The following is a 21,213-nucleotide window of genomic DNA, read 5'->3' as shown; positions in this document are numbered from 1 at the left end:
AAAAAAAACTGTGAACTGCCATACGACTGGAAATTGGTTCATGTCTCTAAATCAAACGACAAGTCTGATCCCTTAAACTATCGCCCTATATCGCTATACTCTCCATCCTTGTAAAGCTCCTGGAAAAACATATGTATAGCAAAATCTTAGAGCATCTAAAAGATATATCTTTCCTCTCGAATAAACAATGCATGGGTTTCACTAAAGGAAAATCCACCACAGATGCGCTGCTTACGGCAGTGCACAATTGGCACAAACTGCTTGAAGATGGTCAGAGTATAATAATGTGCAGTCTTTTTTGATTTCAAAAAGGCATTTGACAAGGTTCCTCACTCGATATTGATGAGTAAGCTAACCAAATTGAACTTAGATCCCCATCCCATCTTGGATTTCAAGCTATCTCAGGAATAGAATACATGTATGTCACAGTAAATGGAAAGTCATCAAAATCTCTGAGGTTGTGTCAGGAGTTCCACATGGTTCGGTGCTGGGACTTCTTCTTTTCCTAATCTACATAAATGACATTGACTTACTGAATACAAATCAAAATGAAGGAAGTCTCTTGCTCTATGCTGATGATCTTCTTCTTTACCATCCTATATCCGCAAGTGCATGTAAATACATAACTATACATCATGAAAATCCAGCTAGCCCACCACTTCCCAACATGTGTCTCAATATTAGTGGAAGTCCCCTACTTAAAGTTGACCACTGCAAGTACCTTCGCTTGGCGTGTGGATCTCTCATGACCTCTCATGGTCAAAACACATAGAAGGAATGTGCAGAAATGCCTGCAAGCAGGTTGGTATACTTTATACCGACAGTTCTATGGCGACTCGTCACTAGAATGTTTAACATCTCACTTGTGAGATCAAAACTGGAATATGCTGCCCCTATATTTGGGATCCACACCAAAAAACAAATTCTCACAAAATAGAAAAAGTACAGAAGTTTGCCCTTAAAATGTGCACAGAATAGGGACTACGACTCCCTGCTATAGATATACTGTGGACCTACCGTCCCTTTCCACAAGAAGATTGTACCTGAAACTATCATACCTTTATCAGGTAATAAATTAAATTCCCTGATCTACCACTGAGTATTAATACCTGTTGAACATTACGCATTAATTTTGTTTCTGCTCTATATATCAGGTTACATTAACAGTCATCCCAATAATAGTAGGTATAGGTCCACAAGGTATCAGTTAGCTATACAAACATGCAAGTACTGTAATTAACACTGAAAGCTATACGTAAATTTTAATTAAGCTGCAAAAATTTTAGACAGCTTCATTTTGTATAATTATAGCAAATTACGCTTCACAGGCTTCCCCACCCACTCAGGCATGATCTGATGTACACACATTTAATAGCTAGATCTACATGTGGTACAGTACCTGGAATTAAACACCATGCTGTCATGGCTGGTGTACATCCTTGCTTTCCTGATTGGCCTTGTTCAGACCCCCCTCATTGTGGACCTCCTGCGTCTGCTCCTACCACGATGGAACATCAAGAGGCTTACCAACCAAACTGCAAGCACTCTCCTAATCGTGCTCATGGCCATTTTTGCAATCACTGGTTTGGGGTTCCAAGTTGTCTATTTTATACCTCTCTTTCCTAACGTCCCCTTTCGAAACTTTAAGATTGTCTGTCACAGTGGGTTTGCCTACTGGGTATGGGGAAATATGGTCGTTAACTATTGTATGGCAGTGTTCGCACATGCAGGCAGTGTAGTAATCTCTGAAACCAAAAGTGAAAATAACGATGTGTCACCGAAGAAAGGCCAAGGCAATAAGAATGATCCTGATCGCCCAACAGACTGTGTGGATACACAAGACCAAATTGGGACTAAAAAACATCGCTATTGTAAGAAGTGTCAGGCTGTAACTTCGTACATGGATCATCACTGTCCCTTTACCGGAAATTGCGTTGGCCTCAATACATACGCACACTTTTTCTTGACTCTGTGCTATGGGTCAATTGGGCTCGGATATTCTCTGACCATGAGTTGCTTCTATTTTGGGGACTGTCTCTTCCCGAATGTTTGGTCGAGGTTGCAACTGGACCCTTTAGATACAGATTCACTGGAAATGCTCGGACCTTTGGTCGAACTTTTCATGCCTACTGTTGGTGGTTTCATTGTGCTCAATACGATAATTGGATTTCATGTCTTTCTACTGCTATCGGATATGACTACATTTGATGTATTAAATAACTTTTGGAAAGCACCTGTGTTTAAGATCGGCTACCAGAGATTTTTGGATAAGAAATATGTTAAAAAAGAAAGTCGATTGAATGTACTTTTGCTCTCAAAGCGAAGAAGTCCCATTTGGTTTTTGATACCTGTCAGAAACATATGACACGTACTGTACGTATAGTTAAATTGTAAATCATAAATTATTAATCATTGCAATTAATTTTTGTATGTTCAGTTGAATCATAATTCTCAATATACTTTACAAATTAAAGCTAGGTAGACACAGGCACCGCACGTACCGGTATAGTGAAGCAGCATTATACATGTACAAAATAAATAATTTATACAATGGCATTGGAGAGATTTGATACAAACAGTGACACAAACAATTTATTTAACTCTGAATATTGTTTTGTGCAAAGTACTCCTTGCCTGCTTCATAACTAGCTATCATGATGGCACAAGCAGGAGCAATCTTAGCCACTCTCGGAGTGAGTCCAGCAAATAGTCCCGAGTAGCCGTGCTCGCTAATCACGTTACGTACGACTGTGAGAAGAGACCCCGCCCCCAGAGATGGGCCAGACTTTGACTCCCCCATTTCCACCTGGAGGATAGAATAAACATGTTAGGAGTAGTAGTAGGCAACGGGGATCCAAACCACAAGTATTTAAAAATAGGCGCTATACGGTGTCTTGTGAGGGAAATGTAAGTATACAGATTAGTAAAACCAGTAGGTTTTACATAGGATTGGCAGTGGGTTTGCCTGTGTTTAGCAATATTTCAATTATTTTGACTCATGTTCAAACTGTTCTATCTCTGCAGGGAAAGGCCACATCAAGAAACTGGCTGAACAGATAGTTTATTTAGCCTTTTCTCTCTTTGTATCTCTCATTTCATAATCCATAAACATTTTAATGAATAAATATTTTCATTTTAAAAATTGCACTATTTCTACGTTTCACCGCTCTTTGTCTGACTGACTAAGTAAGTAAGTAAGTAAGTAAGTTTCTTGCCCAGCATTTACTCCAAGTACAGCCATCTCCAGGACATTCTGCACAGGGTTTCCAAACGACTACAACCTGGATTACAAAGCGCTTCTTCAGATTTGCGATTGCTTCCACGAGGCAGATGACCTCTCAGTCTCTATTTCTCTTACCTAGACAATTCCGCCATCTTTAATGACTCAGCAATTGCGTTGTGGCCAATAATAATAGATAGGCGTGGCTAATAAACCGTGCGCCTAAAATCAGTGCAGCAGTGCTTTTCCAGAGCCTGAGGTGTTCCTTTTCTTCACACTGTTCAGCTCTAGCTCCCTTTCTCTGACAGGCATGCTATATGCACTGGCTAGATATCATGCTCTTAAAATGGCTGTCATTTAATACTGATTCGCAAATTCAACATAATTATCAAGTAATAAATTATTACTCATTATACTATAATTATTAGTCCAGAGATATTCGAGAAGATATCTGATTAGTCCTGTCTTCTCTTCTTGTACTGCCTCTTGACGTTCCACTTATGCATGTCATGATACGTAAACTGTACTGAAAAAGAAAGGGAATCCGACTAGAAAAACATTTGCAATGTGAAAAATTGCTAGGATTGGCCAGGGGAACCACAAAAAAGCGTGGGAACAAGAAATCAGACGAGAGCATAACTCCAATCCGTTACAACGTCATGAACATGTACAATACATAGTATATTAAATAATAGACTGTGTTCCAGATCCACCTATCAGCTTCCATCCACCACATCATTCCATGCAGTCACCAGTACGGTCCGTGCATGTTACTACGCATGGATGGACTGTGTGTACCTGTGCTCAACACTGCATGTATTAGGAACATCAATTCATCACAAATCATCATGATTATGTGCCCCACATTCTAAAATGGATGTATAATAAATATATATAGGGATTGGTCATCACTCCACCAGTAAAAATTGCGTGGCATATTGGCTGGGAAAACATGGGAAAACTACCAGTATACATGTGATTGACGTTGTAACGGATTGGAGTTATGCTCTCGTCTGATTTCTTGTTCCCACGCTTTTTTGTGGTTCCCCTGGCCAATCCTAGCAATTTTTCACATTGCAAATGTTTTTCTAGTCGGTACTTATAGGAGTGTTGTAAAAGATTGTGGGAAGATTGCATACGTACAATACAGATACTTGTAGGGGGAACACACAATTCACTAACAGGAAATTCTGATTGGGAGATGGCTTCTACATGTATACAATACTGCACTACTAGGAGTGCATGAACACTCCTGGTATGTCCTACACTGACCTGCATGTGTGTTTTGATGAGATCCAGTGGTGTGGTGATCACAGCAGACACTCCACCAGACAGAGCCCCAGATAACAGAGGAACAATCGAGTGCATTGAGGGATCCATTCCAGAATATAAACGAAGTTTAAGGTACTCATATCCCAACCAGTACGATATCGAAAAAGGCACATCCCTGAGCAACATTGGCAGTAGTCCTCTCCATAAACTCAACACTCCGTTTTGTCGAACAGCTCCTTGAACCACATCTGTTACTTCACTGTAACTGTAGCCTTGTCTAGACTGTAACTTAGTTCTTATGAGCTCAATAGGACATATAGCCGTTACTGCAATTGTACGAGATATTGAACCACCCAGGACGGGAGCAAGTATGTTCGTTTCTCCAGGTCGAAATCCAAACAGTGCTTTGAGTTGATCGTACATTGTGAAGTATATAATGGTAGCAGGTACAGCCATTACTAAAGTTGGGGACAATCCAGCCCACCAGGATCCAATTCCTTCCCTTTTGGCAATATTTAAAAATGCGTGTATAGTTCCTCGAAATTTGATAGTTTGCATGTGATTTCCTTCGGGTGTTATAACGCACAGTGTGACCCCGTCTAGACATCGACACTCCATCAAATAACATGGCTTTAAATGAGCAGACCTCTGCTGAGCTTGCAGTCGTACTTTGACAACATCAAACGGAGTCGTAAGAAGGGATGTCAGAATAGCTCCTGATCCAGATGAGAGCATTTGTTGTAACGGTGTTATGGAGGCTGTACCACCATCTACACTGCTGTACAACTTCATTGCACAGAAGAATACCTGTACAGTGCAGTATTTGTTTAAGGAGGCATGATGCAATAGAGGACACGTGGTTTTGAGAGAACTTACTCGTAATTGGCGTGGAAGTAACTTATAATCTGTCCTTGTGTCTTCTTAATAATCACAATGCTAGGATCTTGGCATAATTATTACGAGCGAATGCTCTATAAGCTAGCTAGCTAGCTAGCTAGGAACCGCACAGTACAGTACAGTACACACACAGTCGATGATTCTGAATAAAGCCTTTCCTGACCTTTGACCCTACAGTGAATAACAATCACATGACAGCAACAACCAAGTTCCAGTTGCAATTCTGACACCAAATAAAGGATCATATTTATACTCTGCTGTGCTCAGTCAAAGATTAAACAGTTTTCAGATCACAGGAGAAGCTTAAAGATCAAGAATTATAACCACAAGTGGTCAAAATGTCGAAAAATATGGAGAGTATCCTTCATGTTGAGTGTATGCGTCGTGTATATCTATCTATCTATCATGCATGTATTTTTTCCACTCTGTTAATGATATTCTTAACCAGATAATCTATAGAACAACTCTTTAACTTAAAAGTAAGTTGAGCAATATTATTTGTAGCTACATGTACTAATACTTAGATCGTGATGTATATATCACGTACATGTACCTCACATTTTGTCACCTCTTATTTTACTATAGTTTGCTGCTAAGCAAATGGATAGAAGTGCCAAAAAATGTGAGAAGGACGAAAAAACAGAGAAAATGAAAGTAAAGAAGGTAAGGTCTGTGTGTATGTATGTAGATAGCCGTAAATCAATTAGACTGTCATACAAGTCATACAATGTGTAGGTATCATCATACAGTTTCGATAGCGGTCACCCTTGGGCAGACTAACTGTAGCTATATTGAAAAGGTGGCCTAACACATGTTGAAACACATGCACTTAGGCCCATTAACCTGGCTGTATTATAGAGGGTGACCTGCTTATAAGTTGATCACCATAGATAGGTTAAACTATAATTTATCAACAACTCATTGACTCCTTGTCCTACAGGCATTGCAGAAAGGCAACTTAGAGGGAGCTAGGATTCATGCTGAGAATGCCATTAGACAAAAGAATCAGGTACACCCCTCTCTTCCTCGTGCCATGGAAGAAGTTGTGTATGTATATGTGAACCATGCAGGCAGCTTTAAGTGGGTCATACAAGCACATCTAATCATAGATAGAGTAGAAGAGGGATTGGAAACGGAAGTGCCCTCAAAGTACCATCCGTGTATTTCCGCGATTTTAATTGAGGCTTAATTAAGTAACATTGTACGTGTACATTAGGTATACTAGTACTAGCATGCAATCATGTGAATGTTAACAACACGATGAATAATTCATGAGAATTGTTTTTCTGTCTGTAAAAAGTCTAAGAGCAGTTCTGCTGCTAAACATCACATACTTGAGGCCATTTGGGACACAGCACACTACTTGGTTACACAGCCTTAGCTATATCATAGGTACTATAATAATTATAGGAACACTATTAAGCACGAAGAGGCGCTCTGTGTACCTCTAGTTACTTCACGACAATCGAGATTACATTTTCTTCGTTTCCAAATGATCCCTACATGTACCATCAGGGGGGCATATGATTCAGTAATGGGGAGTAATGGGGGTAGCTTTGAGATGTATGCATTAAACACAACAAGTTTCCCGGGCTTTTGTGGGAGTTATGAAGAGATACCTTTCAGCTCTTAATTCTTAGTTTAGTGGGTAGTTCAAAGTTCTTGGAGGGAGCCACTTATTCGGCTAGAGGTGAGAATTTGCACAAAACCTAGTCTTACAGCTGACATTATAGGCTAATAACTTACTTTACATAGAACACTACAAGGATGGTCCCAGAGTAGACTTCATTGTAAAACATCACGTGAATCATTTCCGTTTCCAATCCCTCTTCTACTCTGTCTATGATCTAATGTAGAATTTCCAACTTAAGTTAAAATCGCATTTATTATGACTTTCTGGGTAGGTAGATAAATTGTGTGTTAGCTCCATTGTTCGTGTACATTAGGTATACATGTACATTGTGGATGCTGTGCTTAAATGTATTGGTGTATGGTTGTAGGGTCTGAACTTCATGCGAATGAGTGCCAGAGTGGATGGGGTGGCCTCTAGGGTACAGTCTGCCATTCAGATGAGCCAAGTCACTAAATCCATGGGAAGTGTAGTCAAGAGCATGGACACTGCCCTAAAGTCTATGAACCTGGAAAAGGTGAGAGCCATAATACCTTGGTACGATAATGTGATGGGCCTGAAATACTGGGAATATCAATAGTCTTATCCTGTCCATTAACTAAAAATCATTATTATTGACAGCGGTACTCTAGTGTTGTACAGCTGTGTTCAACCGTTCAAATTGTACACTGGACAACAGTAAAAAAGATTGTTCTGTGTATGTGTACTTTTAGTTCAGTAGCCATTTTAACTGTTTGTGTTACTGTAGGTGGCTGGAATCATGGACCAGTTTGAACGCCAATTTGAGCACTTGGATGTGCAGACTCAGACAATGGACGAGGCAATGAGCGGAGTCACCACACTGACAACACCAGAGGTATTGTTTTTAACTCTCACCTTAACCTTCCCACACACAATTGTATGCCTGATACGAGGACATGTAGGAACACGTACAATAGATCGCACTGTTGTTGTGGTTGTATCAATATTGTATTTTTGTCTAGGACCAAGTTGAGGGTTTGATGAGACAGTCTGCTGATGAGGCAGGGTAAGTTTAACATGTCAATAAGAGTAATAAGTGATGTCTAATTTATTTTTCTCCACCAGACTTGAATTAAATTTGGAACTGCCAACCAACCCTACTGGCGTAGCAGCACCGGCTCAGGACGTAAGGCTTAGTGTTACAAATGATGTTATGCAGTGTTCTGTGTTATATTCTGTAGGTAACCACTTCAGCCATGCTACAGTTTATTAGGCACAATTGTATTTGAAGGTCTACCATTGATAACACAGACACGTGTCACAGGTCCATACAATAATTTATAAATGTGTTTGTTCTGTAGGATGATCTTTCAGCACGTCTAGCTCAGCTCAGGAACAGCTAGGGCTACTTTGATCGCTGAAACATGCAATAGGTCCACACAACACTCTGTACTGTACAATATTTTATAGTTCAGAACGTTTTTATCCATATGAATGTGTATCACTGTACTATAAATGTATCTTGTGCTTGATTTAATTGACATTAATACAATGCTGATCATGACAATTATATAATGAGTGAGTAAAAAAGAAATGGTGAATCATCGATTATACACGTACATCTTCTTCAGCGATAAAACTAGAAATAGGTTGTAGAGATACTGTCTTTGCAGGCTTTGTATTGTGTCCTCTCAGCAATGTGTTGTCTGAATGCAGAGATTGAATGGCAGCTCCTAGTTTCTCTAGTCCCTGTGTCAGGTCAATAAGGGATCCATCACTCCCCTCCCCTTTACCATCAGGGTCGGACTTCATCTGGTCGATCTCAAAGTGCTTGAGCGTTAACTTCTCTTGCATCTCACGAATCTCGTTCATCTTCTGAAGCATATCTGAATCACCTGGATGAACATAAAGTTTAAAACTGAGATGCTTACTATAAAAGCTTTTGTTTGTACTCACCAAAGGCATCTAGTCTTCCACTTTCAAAGTCCTCCAAAAGCTCCCTTAGAGATTGTTCAGACTGTCTGAAAGCATCAGAAGGTATCCTTGTTTTATGTCTAAGTGATGAGCTCTTACTCTTGGGGCTCTTGGTGTGCTTTAAGTCAGCAGAACGGACCACTTCGATATCATTATCTGATGGCAAACTCGCCATTTTCTAGAGCTTTTTGCAGATGATCACGTGATTAAATTTTCTCCACCTTTCTCCACGTGTATGAATTAGTAGGGCAGACAAGATGAAGTAAGTTGGTGAATTATCTATTTCCATCGGTGTTACTGTACTAGTTTGGCATTATCTACAACACTGTATAAGTTTAAGAGCTCTGTTTGTTGATATTAATTGTTTTTGTTTGCTTTATATAGGCTTGAGCTCTGCCATTTTAGTCAGCAGAAGATCTACCCCAGTAGGGGAAAGAAGTTCGTCAGGGTTGATGGCAAGGTAATACTGGTGTGCATGTGTATGCGGAAACTTATTTTGGCATGTTTCTTTGGGTATGATGTGCACCAATTGGGTATTCCGTGCCCGGAATAACGTTACAATACGTTGTATATGTACACTACACTATGCACCTCCTAAAAAGCCCTTTAATGTTAGTTCTCTTGTACACTAACACAGCTTTATTTTGCTTTTGAATGCACACGTACGCACAGTACTGATGCTAATACAACTGTAATTCTTCTGTAGACCTTCAACTTTGCGAATGGGAAGAGTGAGAAGTCGTATTTCATGAAGAGAAATCCCCGAAAGACCAGTTGGACTGTGGTGTATCGTAGAAAACACAAGAAGGGTACGATTGAGGAAGTCTCCAAGAAAAGAACCTCGAAAAAGACCATTAAATTTCAGCGTGGATTTGGTGGGGCAACTTTAGAGGACATCTTGTCAAAGAGAAACCAGAACCCTGAAGTAAGAAAGAAGCAAAGAGAGCAAGCTATCAAGTAAGTAACAGCCTGCGATAATTATTAGCTATGATATAAGTGCTTAATCGTAAGATTAGGTCTAGGGTTCGAAACATTTTCTCCCAATTTTGTGATATTGATTATCTAAGATACATTTAGAGTCTTATAACAGTGTAATCCTTGTTATTTAGGGCTGCAAAAGAGAAAGCTGCTTCAAAGAAGAAGTCTGAAGTGCAAAAAGCAGGCAAAGTAAGTGTTTTTGGTTGGTTTTAGTATTTATGTTGATATTTGTCGTCTTTATTCAGTCGGCTCAGCAAAAGGTACAGAAGTCATCCAAGAAGCAAACACCTCGAGGTAGCGGTGGTACTAGCAGAGGTGGACAAAAGCGTTAAACTTTCGTTTCCCATGATGCCATTGTATTGTCCTTTCTAATTTTATTGATTGAGTATTGATGTGTCAGAAAACAACTTTATGTTTGCATGCCACCCAGTAATATTGAAATATAGCACGTGTGTTTCGTGCAATTGGGTATACGGTAGGTAGCCACAAGTAGGTTAGAAAAAATGGCGACCAAGGCCTCAAAGGCGGTCCGAGGAACGTAACTTTGTCTGCCAAGTCTGCAAAAGAAGTAAAAGATCTGGCCCTTCTGCAAGATTAAAGTTGTAGTGCAACATCTTTAGAACTATTTTATAGATGACATGAACCACTTGTGACTAGTATAAACCTAAGCTACTAGCAGCCAAGGAAGTTGTATTGAATTTCAGAACAAGATTGTGTGCTTGAAGGCTTGCTGAGTGTGGAATCAAGCTACATACATTGCCTAGTGTGCAGAAAACCTTTGGAAAGAAGTGTAGAAGTGAAATGAGCAAGAATTTTGTCGTAAAGCCTCGAATCCGTAGATCAATAATTGTCTAAATATGTATCCACAGTATGGTGAACACCGATTTCCCCCTGGACAAGAGTACAGTGCCGGCCAAGCTAGAATACCGGTTGATCATGCACGTTATCCTTATCATGGGTTTTATGGTCCTAAAGGCGCGGATGGCAGTCCGTACGGAGGAATGGTGTCGCAACGAGGTATGGTGGGGCAACCGTATGCCAAGCACCCTGGGATAGCCACTCCAGACGCAATGTATGGACAGGGATGGAGCACGAATGCCATCAACTACATGAATGCTCAGTCCAAGTCTGCAGGTGGTCCGTATCCAATGCAGGTATGTGATTAAGCTTTTGTACATTAGATGGCTTTTGTGTGTACTTTTTACTGTATGGTAGATACAAACTGGTGCATATAATTATTGCTTTTGTTTAGTGAAGTTTAAATGTAATTTGTCCAATGGAAAGCTTCCAACAGGTTGTGGCACAAGTGGTGTGCATTAATTAGCATTTTGTTATGGGAATTCCCCCTTTGTTTCATAACTCCCGCTTGTAGCTGTTTTAAATAGTCTAATTGGCTGGCCTTTCTTTCAGTGCAGGCTGTTTTGTATATAGTTCCAGGAATACTCTCAGCTGGTAGATCAATGTCCTTGTTTGGGTGTTGTGTGTATCATGAATTCCCTTTTCAGTGTGAGAAGTGTTGTACATGTAATATTATAGCCTCTGAAGTTGTAGTTATAGTACGTAGCACTCCTAATAGTACTATGTAACCGGTGGTTAACAATATATGTGTTTTCAGCACCAGTCTCTCTTGATCAGATAACGTCTTTCACATTTGCATTACACACTGTACTTGATTACATGTAACTTCTATTCTGTACAATGTACTGTGTACACATGTGAATGGATTTATAATGACAGTGGAACCCCCTTTTAGCGGCCACCCCTAAAGAAAAGTCAACTATGGTATAGGCACACCCAGGTCCCAAATAAACACTTCGTGTACAAAATACCCCCTCACAAACGCCGTCTCTGTAGAACGGTTGAAACCTTGTTCGATCCCCAAAGTAATGGTGGTTCCACTGTATTTATGTACATGTACAGTCATGTACATTATATTTGTGTTGATCAATTTATTCCCCTCTACTTACAGCCGGACATGTATCCTGGTATGAGACCGTCCACCTATCCTGATATCCCCCCTAATGCGATAAGTATGGGGGGTGCGTACTCAGGTGGCGCTAATTACCAGGGGCCGCCCAATCCGTATATGGGGGCTGGACGCTTCCCTCCCTATCAGCAAATAGCTCCTCCCCCTGTTGGGATGATGCAGCAAGCACACGCTCCAGCAAGTCCAGGGGTCACCAGTGAAGGAGAGGTGAGTGCGCGTGTGAGTGTGTGCTCAATACTGTACAGTGTACGTGTATGTGGAAGAGTTTAGTGTATGTTTAAGCTTAATGGTTACTTTATATGATGTGTATATAAACGTTAATTTCACGTAATAATCACTTTGTAGTGTAAAGATAAATTAAAAGCATTGTACCTGCCTCAATGACCCCATCTAAGTCTAGGAATTACTGTAGTACAATAAAATGTGGAGCGCCTCCCTTTTAGTGTGTGCTTGTGCGTGTGCGTGTGCTTGTGCGTGTGCGTGTGCTTGTGCGTGTGCGTGTGCGTGTGCGTGTGCGTGTGCTTGAAATGTTTTTTTGAAATGTTTTGGACGTCTACTATGATTGTAGGGACATTGATTATATCACGTGTGGATTGTGTACATTAGCTTTTCCTCTGTTTATAATGACTCCCAAATCAGCTTTTGATAATCATGGCCCGTGTTATAGTTTTATATATCCTTGGGATTCATTTTCGCATATACATGAGTTTGGAAAACACTTCTCTGTCCTCCAGCAGAGTGGCTTCAGTGGTGGGAGTGTGCCCCCCTATCCTGGTGCTCTGTCACGATCCACTACGTCACTAACCCCTGGTAGAACTTGGAGCAACCAGGTAAAGTTGTGATACTGTGTAATGACATGTACTATGTGCAGGCCAAGAATATTTTTCACGTTATCGTTCCTATTCCTCAAGGCTACGCTTTACATGATGTATGTTAGTTCTAGAGGGACTTTATGATATGCTTATACATGTACATGTAGCTACATGTATGTGAGCAGACAAATATTAATTCTCTCTTGCTGAAAGATATCTTCCATTTTTTTATACACAGTCATACATGTACATGTAGTATTGTCACATCTCTGTAACTATTGCGTGTGGATCCGAGTAGTGGTGGATCCAATTCAGAGTAAACACGGTACTAGCATTTCTTCCTCCAACACAGGACTTGACGCAAGGTGGCAGCTGGCAGCAGGGCAGCTACCCTCCAGGTGGACCCTCCACCCCGGGCCAACCACCCATACCCACCAATAACTCTTCCCTCACACAATCCCATGCCTCTGGTCAACAGCAAATGCAGAGTCCGGGCCAACAAGGCTTCACGCAAACGAACCAACAATCTTTTGGACCTATGTCACCGCAGACGCCGTATAGCAATCAAAGTCAGCAGCAATTAACGAAACAGTCGTCAATTTCGAGTATTAGAGACGCATTGCTCTCCGGGACAAATCAGTCAATACAAGGGGAACAGAATTCTCCCCTGGCTCCAGCTGTAAAACCCACTCCCGATGGACAACTTATGTCTCCACGCTCTGTTACCAGGCAACTATCAACTACCGAGTCGATATCGAGTCAAGATCGATTCAGCCAGCAACCTGGTCGTCAATTGGAGAACAACAATATGGTGTCTGATAGTAAAGAATTGAATTCGCTCACATCCATCCCAGTAGCCGGGAGCCAGGAGGCTGGAGATAGGCCGGATAGCTTGGGCCTGGCTGCTGCATCTCCGTCGGTACCAGTAGGACACTTGTCGCCCTCTCTGAGTGTTAGCAAAATGGTGAGCAAGTCGTTATAGCTGGTGTACATGCACGTCCACTTCGTTGCATTTGTAGGGACCTCTCCAGATGTGCATGTGTACACATAATAGTGTGTACATTTATAGTTGAAAACTTACTTACAGTATCATCAAATTACCAATAGCCCACAGTCTTCTACTTCCATGTACTGTACATGTATGCATGCTGGCAGTGTATATAGTTACAGCTGCATTAAGATGTAGACTCTTAGCTGTCTCTCTCCGAGTGTGGAGCATTCAGTTTCAAAGTGTAACTGCTTGTAACGTTCAGTACATGTGATGATTGTTCTATAATGTTTTGTAGGGATCAGAGTCCAAGACCCCCATCCTCTCTCCAATCACTAGGAATCACTCGGTAAGCAATCAAAACCCACACAGTCACTATGCCAGTACATGTGTCAGGCCAAGCTGCCAGTATAGTGTATACATGCAGCTGTACACTCTAGGACTAATGTAGGACTGAATTGAGGTAGATTCATTCGTATTTGCAAACAGTGCTACCATCATTTCCCCGTCCCTGATTGCCTTCCTCCCCACCCCACACAGTCCGTGCTCAACCAGTACAGCTTCTCTGATGACCAGCAGAGGAAGGGGTTCCTCGACGCACTCTTTGCCTACCTGGAGAAAGAAGGTGAATTGTGCACGAAGATGTAGCATTTGTAGCCATGCAATATACTTTTATGGAGTTTGTAAAGCCTTGAGTTTCTCTGACAATTTAATGTGAGGTACGTTTGTAACACGGACCTTTATCCCAACTTACTCACCTCCATAAAGTAAAGTACACTGTTAACAAGAATTTATTTGGTGCTGTAACATTGTACTTTTTGGCTGCTAAACATGTAGTCCCCTAGCTGTGAATGAACATGAACATGTACATGTACAGACTGTACGTTAGTGGCATTAAAGCTTTCATGTCTGCTTTAGTAGCATGCACATGTACATCCTTACATATACATGTACATGTACATACACGGGAACAGCTGCTCTGGGTTGGGTGTGCTTTAGCCATTTCTGCCAACAGCTGTACCTTTGACCTGATTGCATTATGTAAGGGTGGTTTTCACATCAGGCATAACCATAACTATGTATGTGTGGTGCCATACAGAACACATGTCAATTAAGCCCTTGTAGTGTGACATAACTCTAATTGGATCTATGGCTTGAGTGTGAATTAGGTTGACTTATAGTGGGGAGATTGTATGGTACTACTCCCAGCCTTTGTTCCTTGTTGTCTGCTCATTTGGAGTGTTGCTTAGCAACCTTGTGATAAAGCTTGTGTGTGTGCCTGTAGCAACCATTGGGGTTATGTGTGCCCAGTTAGCCTGCTTCTCTTATCTTCTGATGTCCCTGATTTGGGGGAGCATATGGGGTGAGTGTAGACAACGGGCAACTCTTGGTCAGTGGGGGTAGTAGGGGCAGTAGCTTTGTACAGTTTCTTGGTTGCTACATGTACTGATAGTGTTTCCTAATCCATATTGTGTACTGCAGGGTATGTGTGTACTGCACATGTGGTAGGTACAGTGTATGGGTTCAAGGAACTGATGGGTAATCTGGGTTTTCATAGACTACAAAGTTGAGTAGTTTTAGGGTAGCAATAGCATGGGTGCTCTGTCAACAGTTGGTGCACATGCACACACTGTGTACCCAGCCTGTTGACCTGTGACCATAATGCGTTGTGTGTGTGTGTAAATATACATGCATATAATTATTGTTACTGTATGTGCCCACCCACCCACACACACACACACACACACACACACACACACAGGTATCACAGTGTCACGTCCACCCATGATTTGCAAGATGCCCCTTGACCTCTACCGTGTATACACCAGTGTCCAACAACATGGGGGATTTCTGAATGTAAGTATGACCTCTGACCCTTTAATTTGTGGTCATGCTTGTAGGGGTCACCTTCTAAAATACACCTAGGTTAATGGCAGAGGAGGGGAATGCCAGTGTCAAAAGGTCAATAATTAAACACCAGGCCCTATATTTTACATGTAAACTGAGTTTACCCTCGCGCCCCTGAGTTTATGCACCATCAATAGCTTGATCCTCTTTATAATCACAACTGAAATCGGTTGAGCTATCGCGCCCCAGAGGAATCAGCTTGAGAGAGGAGATCCAGGATTTAATTGCAACCTTTGACCTTTTATTGCATTCTTCAAAACCACAAGATATGGATTCCGTGGCTAGGGTATAAATTTTAATGTACTGGCTTGCTGCACTGGATAGATCTAGGTATAGTAAGCTTTCCAAGCAGGCAAATAAAGAACAGAAGCGCTACGCTGCTATATGCAGCAAAGGTCAAGAACCCAGAACAAGAATGTTTAATCCTTCATTAAACGTGACCCTATTGACCCTGGCGTTCCTCCTCTGGGTTAATGGTCCCTACATGTACATGTTTAGGCAGGGTGTCGTACAGGGGAAAGGGGATACCCCCTCCCCCCTAAAATGTGCATTCAGGTACTAGTTGTGGTCCATAGCTGGCAATTTCTACATACTAACAGGGTATGGAAATAACAGTTGTAGCAACATTTTCTAGTTACTTTTCTTATTTCCCCCCTCTTCAAAATCCTGTGTGACACCCTGGTAAGCCACATTTATAGTCACAGTATTCTAGCTTGGCTGGCGCTGTAATCTTGTCCAGAGGAAAATCGGTGTTCATTAATTTATGCTACGCTTGGTTAGTGCTTAGTTGAGCAAGCAAAAACACTTTCTTGGAACTCATTTGTGTACCATAATTGTTGCGTATGAGCTGTACTTACATATCTTTAGAATACATGTCACTGTATGTATAATTACTACAATGCCCTGACAGGTGCTTGAGAAGAGACTGTGGCGAGACGTCATCAAATCCTCCGTATCATCTCCTTCCAACATCAACTCGAGCTCAACGCGTACCCTCCAGCAGTACTACACGAAGTTCCTGCTGCCCTACGAATGCCACAACACCAACACGGACCTGACCGTCTGTCTGACCAAACTCGAGGCCTCTCTATCGAGACACACTAGTATCAGCTCACCGGGTAGCCAGCTTTCGAATGATGACGAGATCCGTGATAGAATTGGGAATCATACGGACAGCTCTGATAATGAGCTGGTGATTGACTTACAGCAAGTGAATGGTGGGGATGGTCATCTCTCTGATAAGGAACTGGTTAGCGAACGATTAGGCGGGAGAGTAAAATCGAATGATTCGAATGACGTACCTGCAAGTAACGGGCAAGAGGCTACAGTTGGAACAGATGGTGGTGGCTCCAACTCTGGTCAGTATACATTAATTTTTCGTACTGTTACACATCTATTCATTTCTTTCTCTGCCCAGTTTAATCCTACTGTACAAATAGTCACATACTCGGTAGCCTTTATTTTACCACTGTAAGACTTGCTTGAGTTCCTCAATTGATCGTTCACATTTTTCTCTCACGTTGCATACAGGTGGGGAGAAGGATGGTGTAGAAGTGCCAGAAAACTCTGAGAATTCGATGGACAGTTTCCCACAAGAGATGATGGAACCTCTACCAGAGATGAGTATTCAAGATGCCGAATCAGTGCTGGGCATGTCACCATCCCCCTATCCCGCCCAACAACCCCCTAGCGGTGGACCGGCCACACCATCGACCAATCAAAGTGTCCCCTCCCCCTCGCCGTTTACGTCCCAGTTTCCACGACAACGGTCGTTTGTGGAGATGAGTGGTGACGTTAACTCCCCGATGGCCCCTCCTCCCTCTTATCCACCCTCTTACTCTAGCGAACCAACCAACTCTCCGTACCAGATATCGTCTCGTCCTTCGTTTCCTCCCGGCTACTCACCACACCCACAATACGAGGGGGGTGACATGCATGGCAGTGGAATGAGCCAACATCCGTATAACAACATGCCCAATTCGTATCAGGGATCAGGAGGACCCTACCCACCGGGTATGACTGCTCAGAGAACGATGGAGTTCCCACCCGGTGTATATGGCCCTGAGCACATGATGTCACAGCCTCCAGGCATGGGAATGCACCCAGATATGCCCCCCTATCCAGGTAAGCTACTGTACATGTATCGTCAACAGTATATAGGCAGTATAGTTGTCAATGCTCATGTACAGTGTACATGTACAGTGCATGTACTCCCTCGATGCGAATGTATTAGTTTTGTGGAATGTACAAATGTACGCCTCTAAATACAGTACATGTAAAAGGTCGTTAACCTAGCTAGCTACCATTCTCAAGGCTAGATACATGTACACCACCATTAATGTTTGAGTATGCCTACATGAGCAGGCACATTTTTATCAACGATCCTATTACAGTTACAACAGGTAGCATTGTGCCATTAATATAATATGTACATCTTTTGTAAAGTTATACACTGTAGTTCATTTGTCATACATACACGCCTTGCTTTCCTGCAGGTTCCCCTCACGGGATGCACCCTGACTGGGCATGGCAGCAGGCTCGCTCTAGAATGCTCTCCCCCCTCCCCACACATCTACAGCCGTCAGCGCTACACCAACGCTACATTCAACAGAGACAGCAGGCCATCATGCAACACAATGCCCAAGCTCGAGCTAATGCATATTCTCAAGCACGCTCAGCGTCAGACGCACAAAAGATGCAGTGGCAGGAGCAGAACCGAATCTCTCGAGCAAATATACCAACACATGAGGATAAAATGAAAGCTTTGAAGGTATCACAGAAACCGGAGGCTGTCCCACACAGTAAGAGCAGCGTGGCTCTGAAGGAGCATAGTGAAAATATTAAGAGGAGGTTGCCTGATTGGAGTGGCTGTATTGAGGGGACCAGTCCTCACCTCATGAAGAGAAGGGTGCTCTTCTCCGGAGACTGTGGTGAGTGTATTGCTGTATATAGTGTTATTGTTTGTGTGTGCAGTTTGTGTTCCCGTAGTCCACAAACTGGTTACTGTATAGGCTAGCTGTTTATTTCCTAGTACATATGCACATATGCTTTCTTAGCTGCACATGATTTGGTTGGGCCTAGGTTAAGCCAGTGCATCTTGTAGCTGTTAGGCGCTCTGCTATAGTGTGATTAGGGATTAGGTGAAATACCTGTGATGAGACTGAAAGTATCATTTATACTGACTCGATGTACTACTAATTGGTCCAAAACGTACATGTACAGTACAGGTGTTTGTGTTCTATAGTTACATACATGTAGAAATCTGATACTTTGACAAATCATTATTGTGTGCAGTTTTTTAGTGCTGCTATTTACAACTGTATCACCTATCTCTCCAGGTCACGTTGAGCCATGGCGTGTGATGATGTCACTCAAGTCTGGACTCCTGGCTGAATCAACGTGGGCCCTCGACACCCTCAACATACTACTGCACGATGATCGAACCGTTGGCTTCTTCTATCTCAAACACCACCACAGCCTACTAAACACGTTGGTGGACCATTTCAAGATGACCCTGGCTGAAATCTTTGCTATGACCTTTGATGACACCCCTATGTATCAGCCAGGGTATGAAGGGAACGACTCCATCTCTGATTCAACAGATGACACGAAAGACCTGTTTTCTGAAGCAATGGTGACTGATTTTGATGTCGCTCTGAATATTACATCCTCAACGAATAAAGATGAAGATGAGGAGACATCAATTGTGCCCGTTTCAAACGTGTTTGACCCCGAAGAGATGCATTTAGGAAGATCTGATGATTTGGGACACGTCCAAGTCCCATCGGTAGACACGCAGCTCTTCTTCCCCGAACCTGATGTTGACCTCTCGATAATGCCGCAAAGTAAACGAAAACAGTTGGAGGACTGCTCTAAATTGCACAGAGTCGATCAAACCCCGGTGAATATGCTATTGAAGCGAGAGCTGATTATGTCACAGATACCACTGCATAGGAACGGGAGACCACTGCGAAGTCCAAGGGGTCGAGAACGAAGCTTTATGGAAGAAATGAGACGACGTGAAAGCATTGGGCGAGCTGATGTAGAGGGAAGCAGCACATCAACGAAAGATACCACCACTAGTGGAGACTTGAGAAAAGAGCCGGCTGTCGTCAACCATTCTGTGAGATCAAGATTAGACAGTGTGTTTACTTCCCAGGGTAGATCACATGGGCTATCACCACCCACGCTCGTTGAAGAGTATGAGATACATCACAAAGAGCCAACTCCATTGTGGACTGTGTCACCTTCTAGAGAAAAGCTCCAATCACGATGTCTGTGTATCTCCAACATTCTGCGGAGCCTCTCCTTTATCCCTGGGAATGACCACGAGTTCTCTCAACATGCTGGTATTCTACTAATTCTCGGCCGATTGCTACTACTGCATCACGATCACTTGATACACTCGAAACGAAAAGCACCACCACTTCGACCAAGTTCTTTGCCTGAAGAGAAAAAGAGTTCTCTAGGAGAAAAGCTCACTTTGAAGCACGAAGAGAAGTTTTTCCCGCCCTGCGAAGACTACTGGTGGTGGACATGCTTAGACGGGCTACGAGAAGACACGCTTGTTATTCTCTCAAATGTCTCTGGTCAACTCGATCTCTCCATTTTCCCTGAGCTCATCTGCTACCCAATCATTGATGGCCTGTTACACTGGTCGGTGTGCCCCTCCTCGTTAGCGACTGACCCTTTACCAGACACGGCTGTCGTTACTTCCCTATCTCCGCAGCGACTTGTCTTGGAAACCCTCTCGAAGATGTCCATCTCTGAAGTCAATGTTGATCTGATCTTAGCCACCCCTCCATTGACAAGACTAGATTTGTTGTTCACTCGTCTCGGGCAGTTTATCGGCGATAAGAGACATCCGGTGGTAAGGCAATTTGCGCTCGTTCTTCTCTCGAATTTGGCACAAGGGAACGACGCTTCGAGTCGATTGATAGGCCAGCAGAAAATGATTGGGATTTTGTTGCTGCAATGTTTGGAGTTTGCTGAACACAGTGCGTGTAGTAGTGGCGGGAAACTGGTGGGTGGTTACAATCCTGAAGACCCCAATAGCCTCTCCGTTGCTATGCTTAGACGAGCAGCCACGACTCTGCATTGTCTCTCGAAGATCCCAGCCAATCGAACTATTTTATTATGTCATCGAGATCGCATTCTTTATCTGTGTGCCTCGCAGTACATTGAGCATTCCGTCTCCAGCATTCTAATGGATGTGTTGTTCGAGCTGGGTAAATTATAGCGCCGTGTGTGCTCTCAACTGTGATTCTTGATCTTCTGAATAACATTTGTTCTATTCTAGTTTTATTGTTTTGTGATTGTCGTCTATGGCTCATTACTGAGATAATTCTCTTCACCATTTTGTATGAGCCATGTAATTGTGTACCTTTACCTAAATCTTTTGTTGTTGAGCTGTTTTGATACACAAATGTAATTGTACCTACTCTCTTTTCTTTTTTTGATCACTCAATGTTATTCTGAATCACATTTACTAACTGCATGTATAATCATTTCAGAATTATCAATATAATTTCCATAAACTTTGAGAAACTGAACCAGGCGATTTTAACTAGTATTAAATTTTAGCTT

At 42.3% G+C, this 21,213-nt stretch overlaps 6 protein-coding genes across 9 annotated transcripts; 4 read left to right on the top strand and 2 right to left on the bottom strand.

Annotated features, from left to right (window-relative positions):
• The first annotated feature begins 1,057 nt into the window (after window positions 1-1,057).
• LOC135349748 (putative ZDHHC-type palmitoyltransferase 4) lies at window positions 1,058-2,459 on the top strand. The gene has a single exon (XM_064548353.1). It carries the CDS (start codon window positions 1,415-1,417, stop codon window positions 2,363-2,365), a length of 951 nt encoding a protein of 316 aa, XP_064404423.1. The 5' UTR covers window positions 1,058-1,414; the 3' UTR covers window positions 2,366-2,459.
• Window positions 2,443-5,553, bottom strand: LOC135349746 (probable mitochondrial glutathione transporter SLC25A40). Of its 3 annotated transcripts, none has more exons than XM_064548351.1 (3): window positions 5,369-5,553; window positions 4,493-5,299; window positions 3,229-3,746 (listed from the first exon to the last, which is right to left on the bottom strand). In XM_064548351.1, exons 2-3 carry the CDS (start codon window positions 5,282-5,284, stop codon window positions 3,645-3,647), a joined length of 894 nt encoding a protein of 297 aa, XP_064404421.1. In that variant the 5' UTR covers window positions 5,285-5,299; window positions 5,369-5,553; the 3' UTR covers window positions 3,229-3,644. The 3 variants fall into 3 exon arrangements, with proteins under 3 accessions (XP_064404420.1, XP_064404421.1, XP_064404422.1); XM_064548352.1 differs by having other exon boundaries at window positions 3,229-3,741; XM_064548350.1 differs by lacking the exons at window positions 3,229-3,746; window positions 5,369-5,553 and adding an exon at window positions 2,443-2,806 and having other exon boundaries at window positions 4,493-5,284.
• A 26-nt stretch (window positions 5,554-5,579) lies between these two features.
• LOC135349749 (charged multivesicular body protein 1b-like) lies at window positions 5,580-8,538 on the top strand. The gene is made up of 9 exons (XM_064548354.1): window positions 5,580-5,746; window positions 5,849-5,868; window positions 5,975-6,052; window positions 6,330-6,398; window positions 7,390-7,536; window positions 7,768-7,875; window positions 8,003-8,046; window positions 8,106-8,166; window positions 8,342-8,538. The coding sequence occupies exons 1-9, from the start codon at window positions 5,728-5,730 to the stop codon at window positions 8,381-8,383; spliced, it is 588 nt and encodes a 195-aa protein (XP_064404424.1). The 5' UTR covers window positions 5,580-5,727; the 3' UTR covers window positions 8,384-8,538.
• On the bottom strand, window positions 8,491-9,129 carry LOC135349750 (coiled-coil domain-containing protein 28A-like). Its single transcript, XM_064548355.1, has 2 exons — window positions 8,937-9,129; window positions 8,491-8,875 (listed from the first exon to the last, which is right to left on the bottom strand). The coding sequence occupies exons 1-2, from the start codon at window positions 9,127-9,129 to the stop codon at window positions 8,589-8,591; spliced, it is 480 nt and encodes a 159-aa protein (XP_064404425.1). The 3' UTR covers window positions 8,491-8,588.
• A 20-nt stretch (window positions 9,130-9,149) lies between these two features.
• On the top strand, window positions 9,150-10,339 carry LOC135349751 (large ribosomal subunit protein eL24-like). Its single transcript, XM_064548357.1, has 5 exons — window positions 9,150-9,216; window positions 9,339-9,414; window positions 9,661-9,911; window positions 10,064-10,121; window positions 10,178-10,339. Exons 1-5 carry the CDS (start codon window positions 9,212-9,214, stop codon window positions 10,262-10,264), a joined length of 477 nt encoding a protein of 158 aa, XP_064404427.1. The 5' UTR covers window positions 9,150-9,211; the 3' UTR covers window positions 10,265-10,339.
• Window positions 10,340-10,417: 78 nt separating this feature from the next.
• On the top strand, window positions 10,418-21,174 carry LOC135349742 (AT-rich interactive domain-containing protein 1B-like). Of its 2 annotated transcripts, none has more exons than XM_064548343.1 (11): window positions 10,418-11,086; window positions 11,902-12,126; window positions 12,657-12,749; window positions 13,084-13,695; window positions 14,018-14,068; window positions 14,260-14,344; window positions 15,482-15,576; window positions 16,538-16,985; window positions 17,158-17,751; window positions 18,123-18,557; window positions 18,966-21,174. In XM_064548343.1, exons 1-11 carry the CDS (start codon window positions 10,790-10,792, stop codon window positions 20,864-20,866), a joined length of 4,836 nt encoding a protein of 1,611 aa, XP_064404413.1. In that variant the 5' UTR covers window positions 10,418-10,789; the 3' UTR covers window positions 20,867-21,174. The 2 variants fall into 2 exon arrangements, with proteins under 2 accessions (XP_064404413.1, XP_064404412.1); XM_064548342.1 differs by having other exon boundaries at window positions 12,654-12,749.
• Window positions 21,175-21,213: the final 39 nt, after the last annotated feature.

The sequence above is a fragment of the Halichondria panicea genome, chromosome 16 (assembly GCF_963675165.1).
Source record: "Halichondria panicea chromosome 16, odHalPani1.1, whole genome shotgun sequence".
Taxonomy (NCBI): domain Eukaryota; kingdom Metazoa; phylum Porifera; class Demospongiae; order Suberitida; family Halichondriidae; genus Halichondria; species Halichondria panicea.
The sequence above is the reverse complement of the archived record's forward strand: the minus strand, read 5'-3'. Positions and strand labels throughout refer to the sequence as shown.

Coding starts and splice junctions, on each gene's coding strand:
- LOC135349748 (XM_064548353.1), top strand. CDS start 1,415: ATGCTGTCATGGCTGGTGTACATCCTTGCTTTCCTGATTGGCCTTGTT.
- LOC135349746 (XM_064548350.1), bottom strand. CDS start 5,284: ATGAAGTTGTACAGCAGTGTAGATGGTGGTACAGCCTCCATAACACCG. Junction 2,807..4,492: donor TCATCAAAACACACATGCAG/GTCAGTGTAGGA, acceptor TCTATCCTCCAG/GTGGAAATGGGGGAGTCAAA.
- LOC135349749 (XM_064548354.1), top strand. Junction 7,537..7,767: donor AGTCTATGAACCTGGAAAAG/GTGAGAGCCATA, acceptor GTGTTACTGTAG/GTGGCTGGAATCATGGACCA. Junction 8,167..8,341: donor TAGCAGCACCGGCTCAGGAC/GTAAGGCTTAGT, acceptor TTTGTTCTGTAG/GATGATCTTTCAGCACGTCT.
- LOC135349750 (XM_064548355.1), bottom strand. CDS start 9,129: ATGGCGAGTTTGCCATCAGATAATGATATCGAAGTGGTCCGTTCTGCT. Junction 8,876..8,936: donor TGGAAGACTAGATGCCTTTG/GTGAGTACAAAC, acceptor ATGTTCATCCAG/GTGATTCAGATATGCTTCAG.
- LOC135349751 (XM_064548357.1), top strand. Junction 9,415..9,660: donor TCGTCAGGGTTGATGGCAAG/GTAATACTGGTG, acceptor ATTCTTCTGTAG/ACCTTCAACTTTGCGAATGG. Junction 10,122..10,177: donor AAGTGCAAAAAGCAGGCAAA/GTAAGTGTTTTT, acceptor GTCTTTATTCAG/TCGGCTCAGCAAAAGGTACA.
- LOC135349742 (XM_064548342.1), top strand. CDS start 10,790: ATGTATCCACAGTATGGTGAACACCGATTTCCCCCTGGACAAGAGTAC. Junction 13,696..14,017: donor CTCTGAGTGTTAGCAAAATG/GTGAGCAAGTCG, acceptor AATGTTTTGTAG/GGATCAGAGTCCAAGACCCC. Junction 16,986..17,157: donor TGGTGGTGGCTCCAACTCTG/GTCAGTATACAT, acceptor CGTTGCATACAG/GTGGGGAGAAGGATGGTGTA.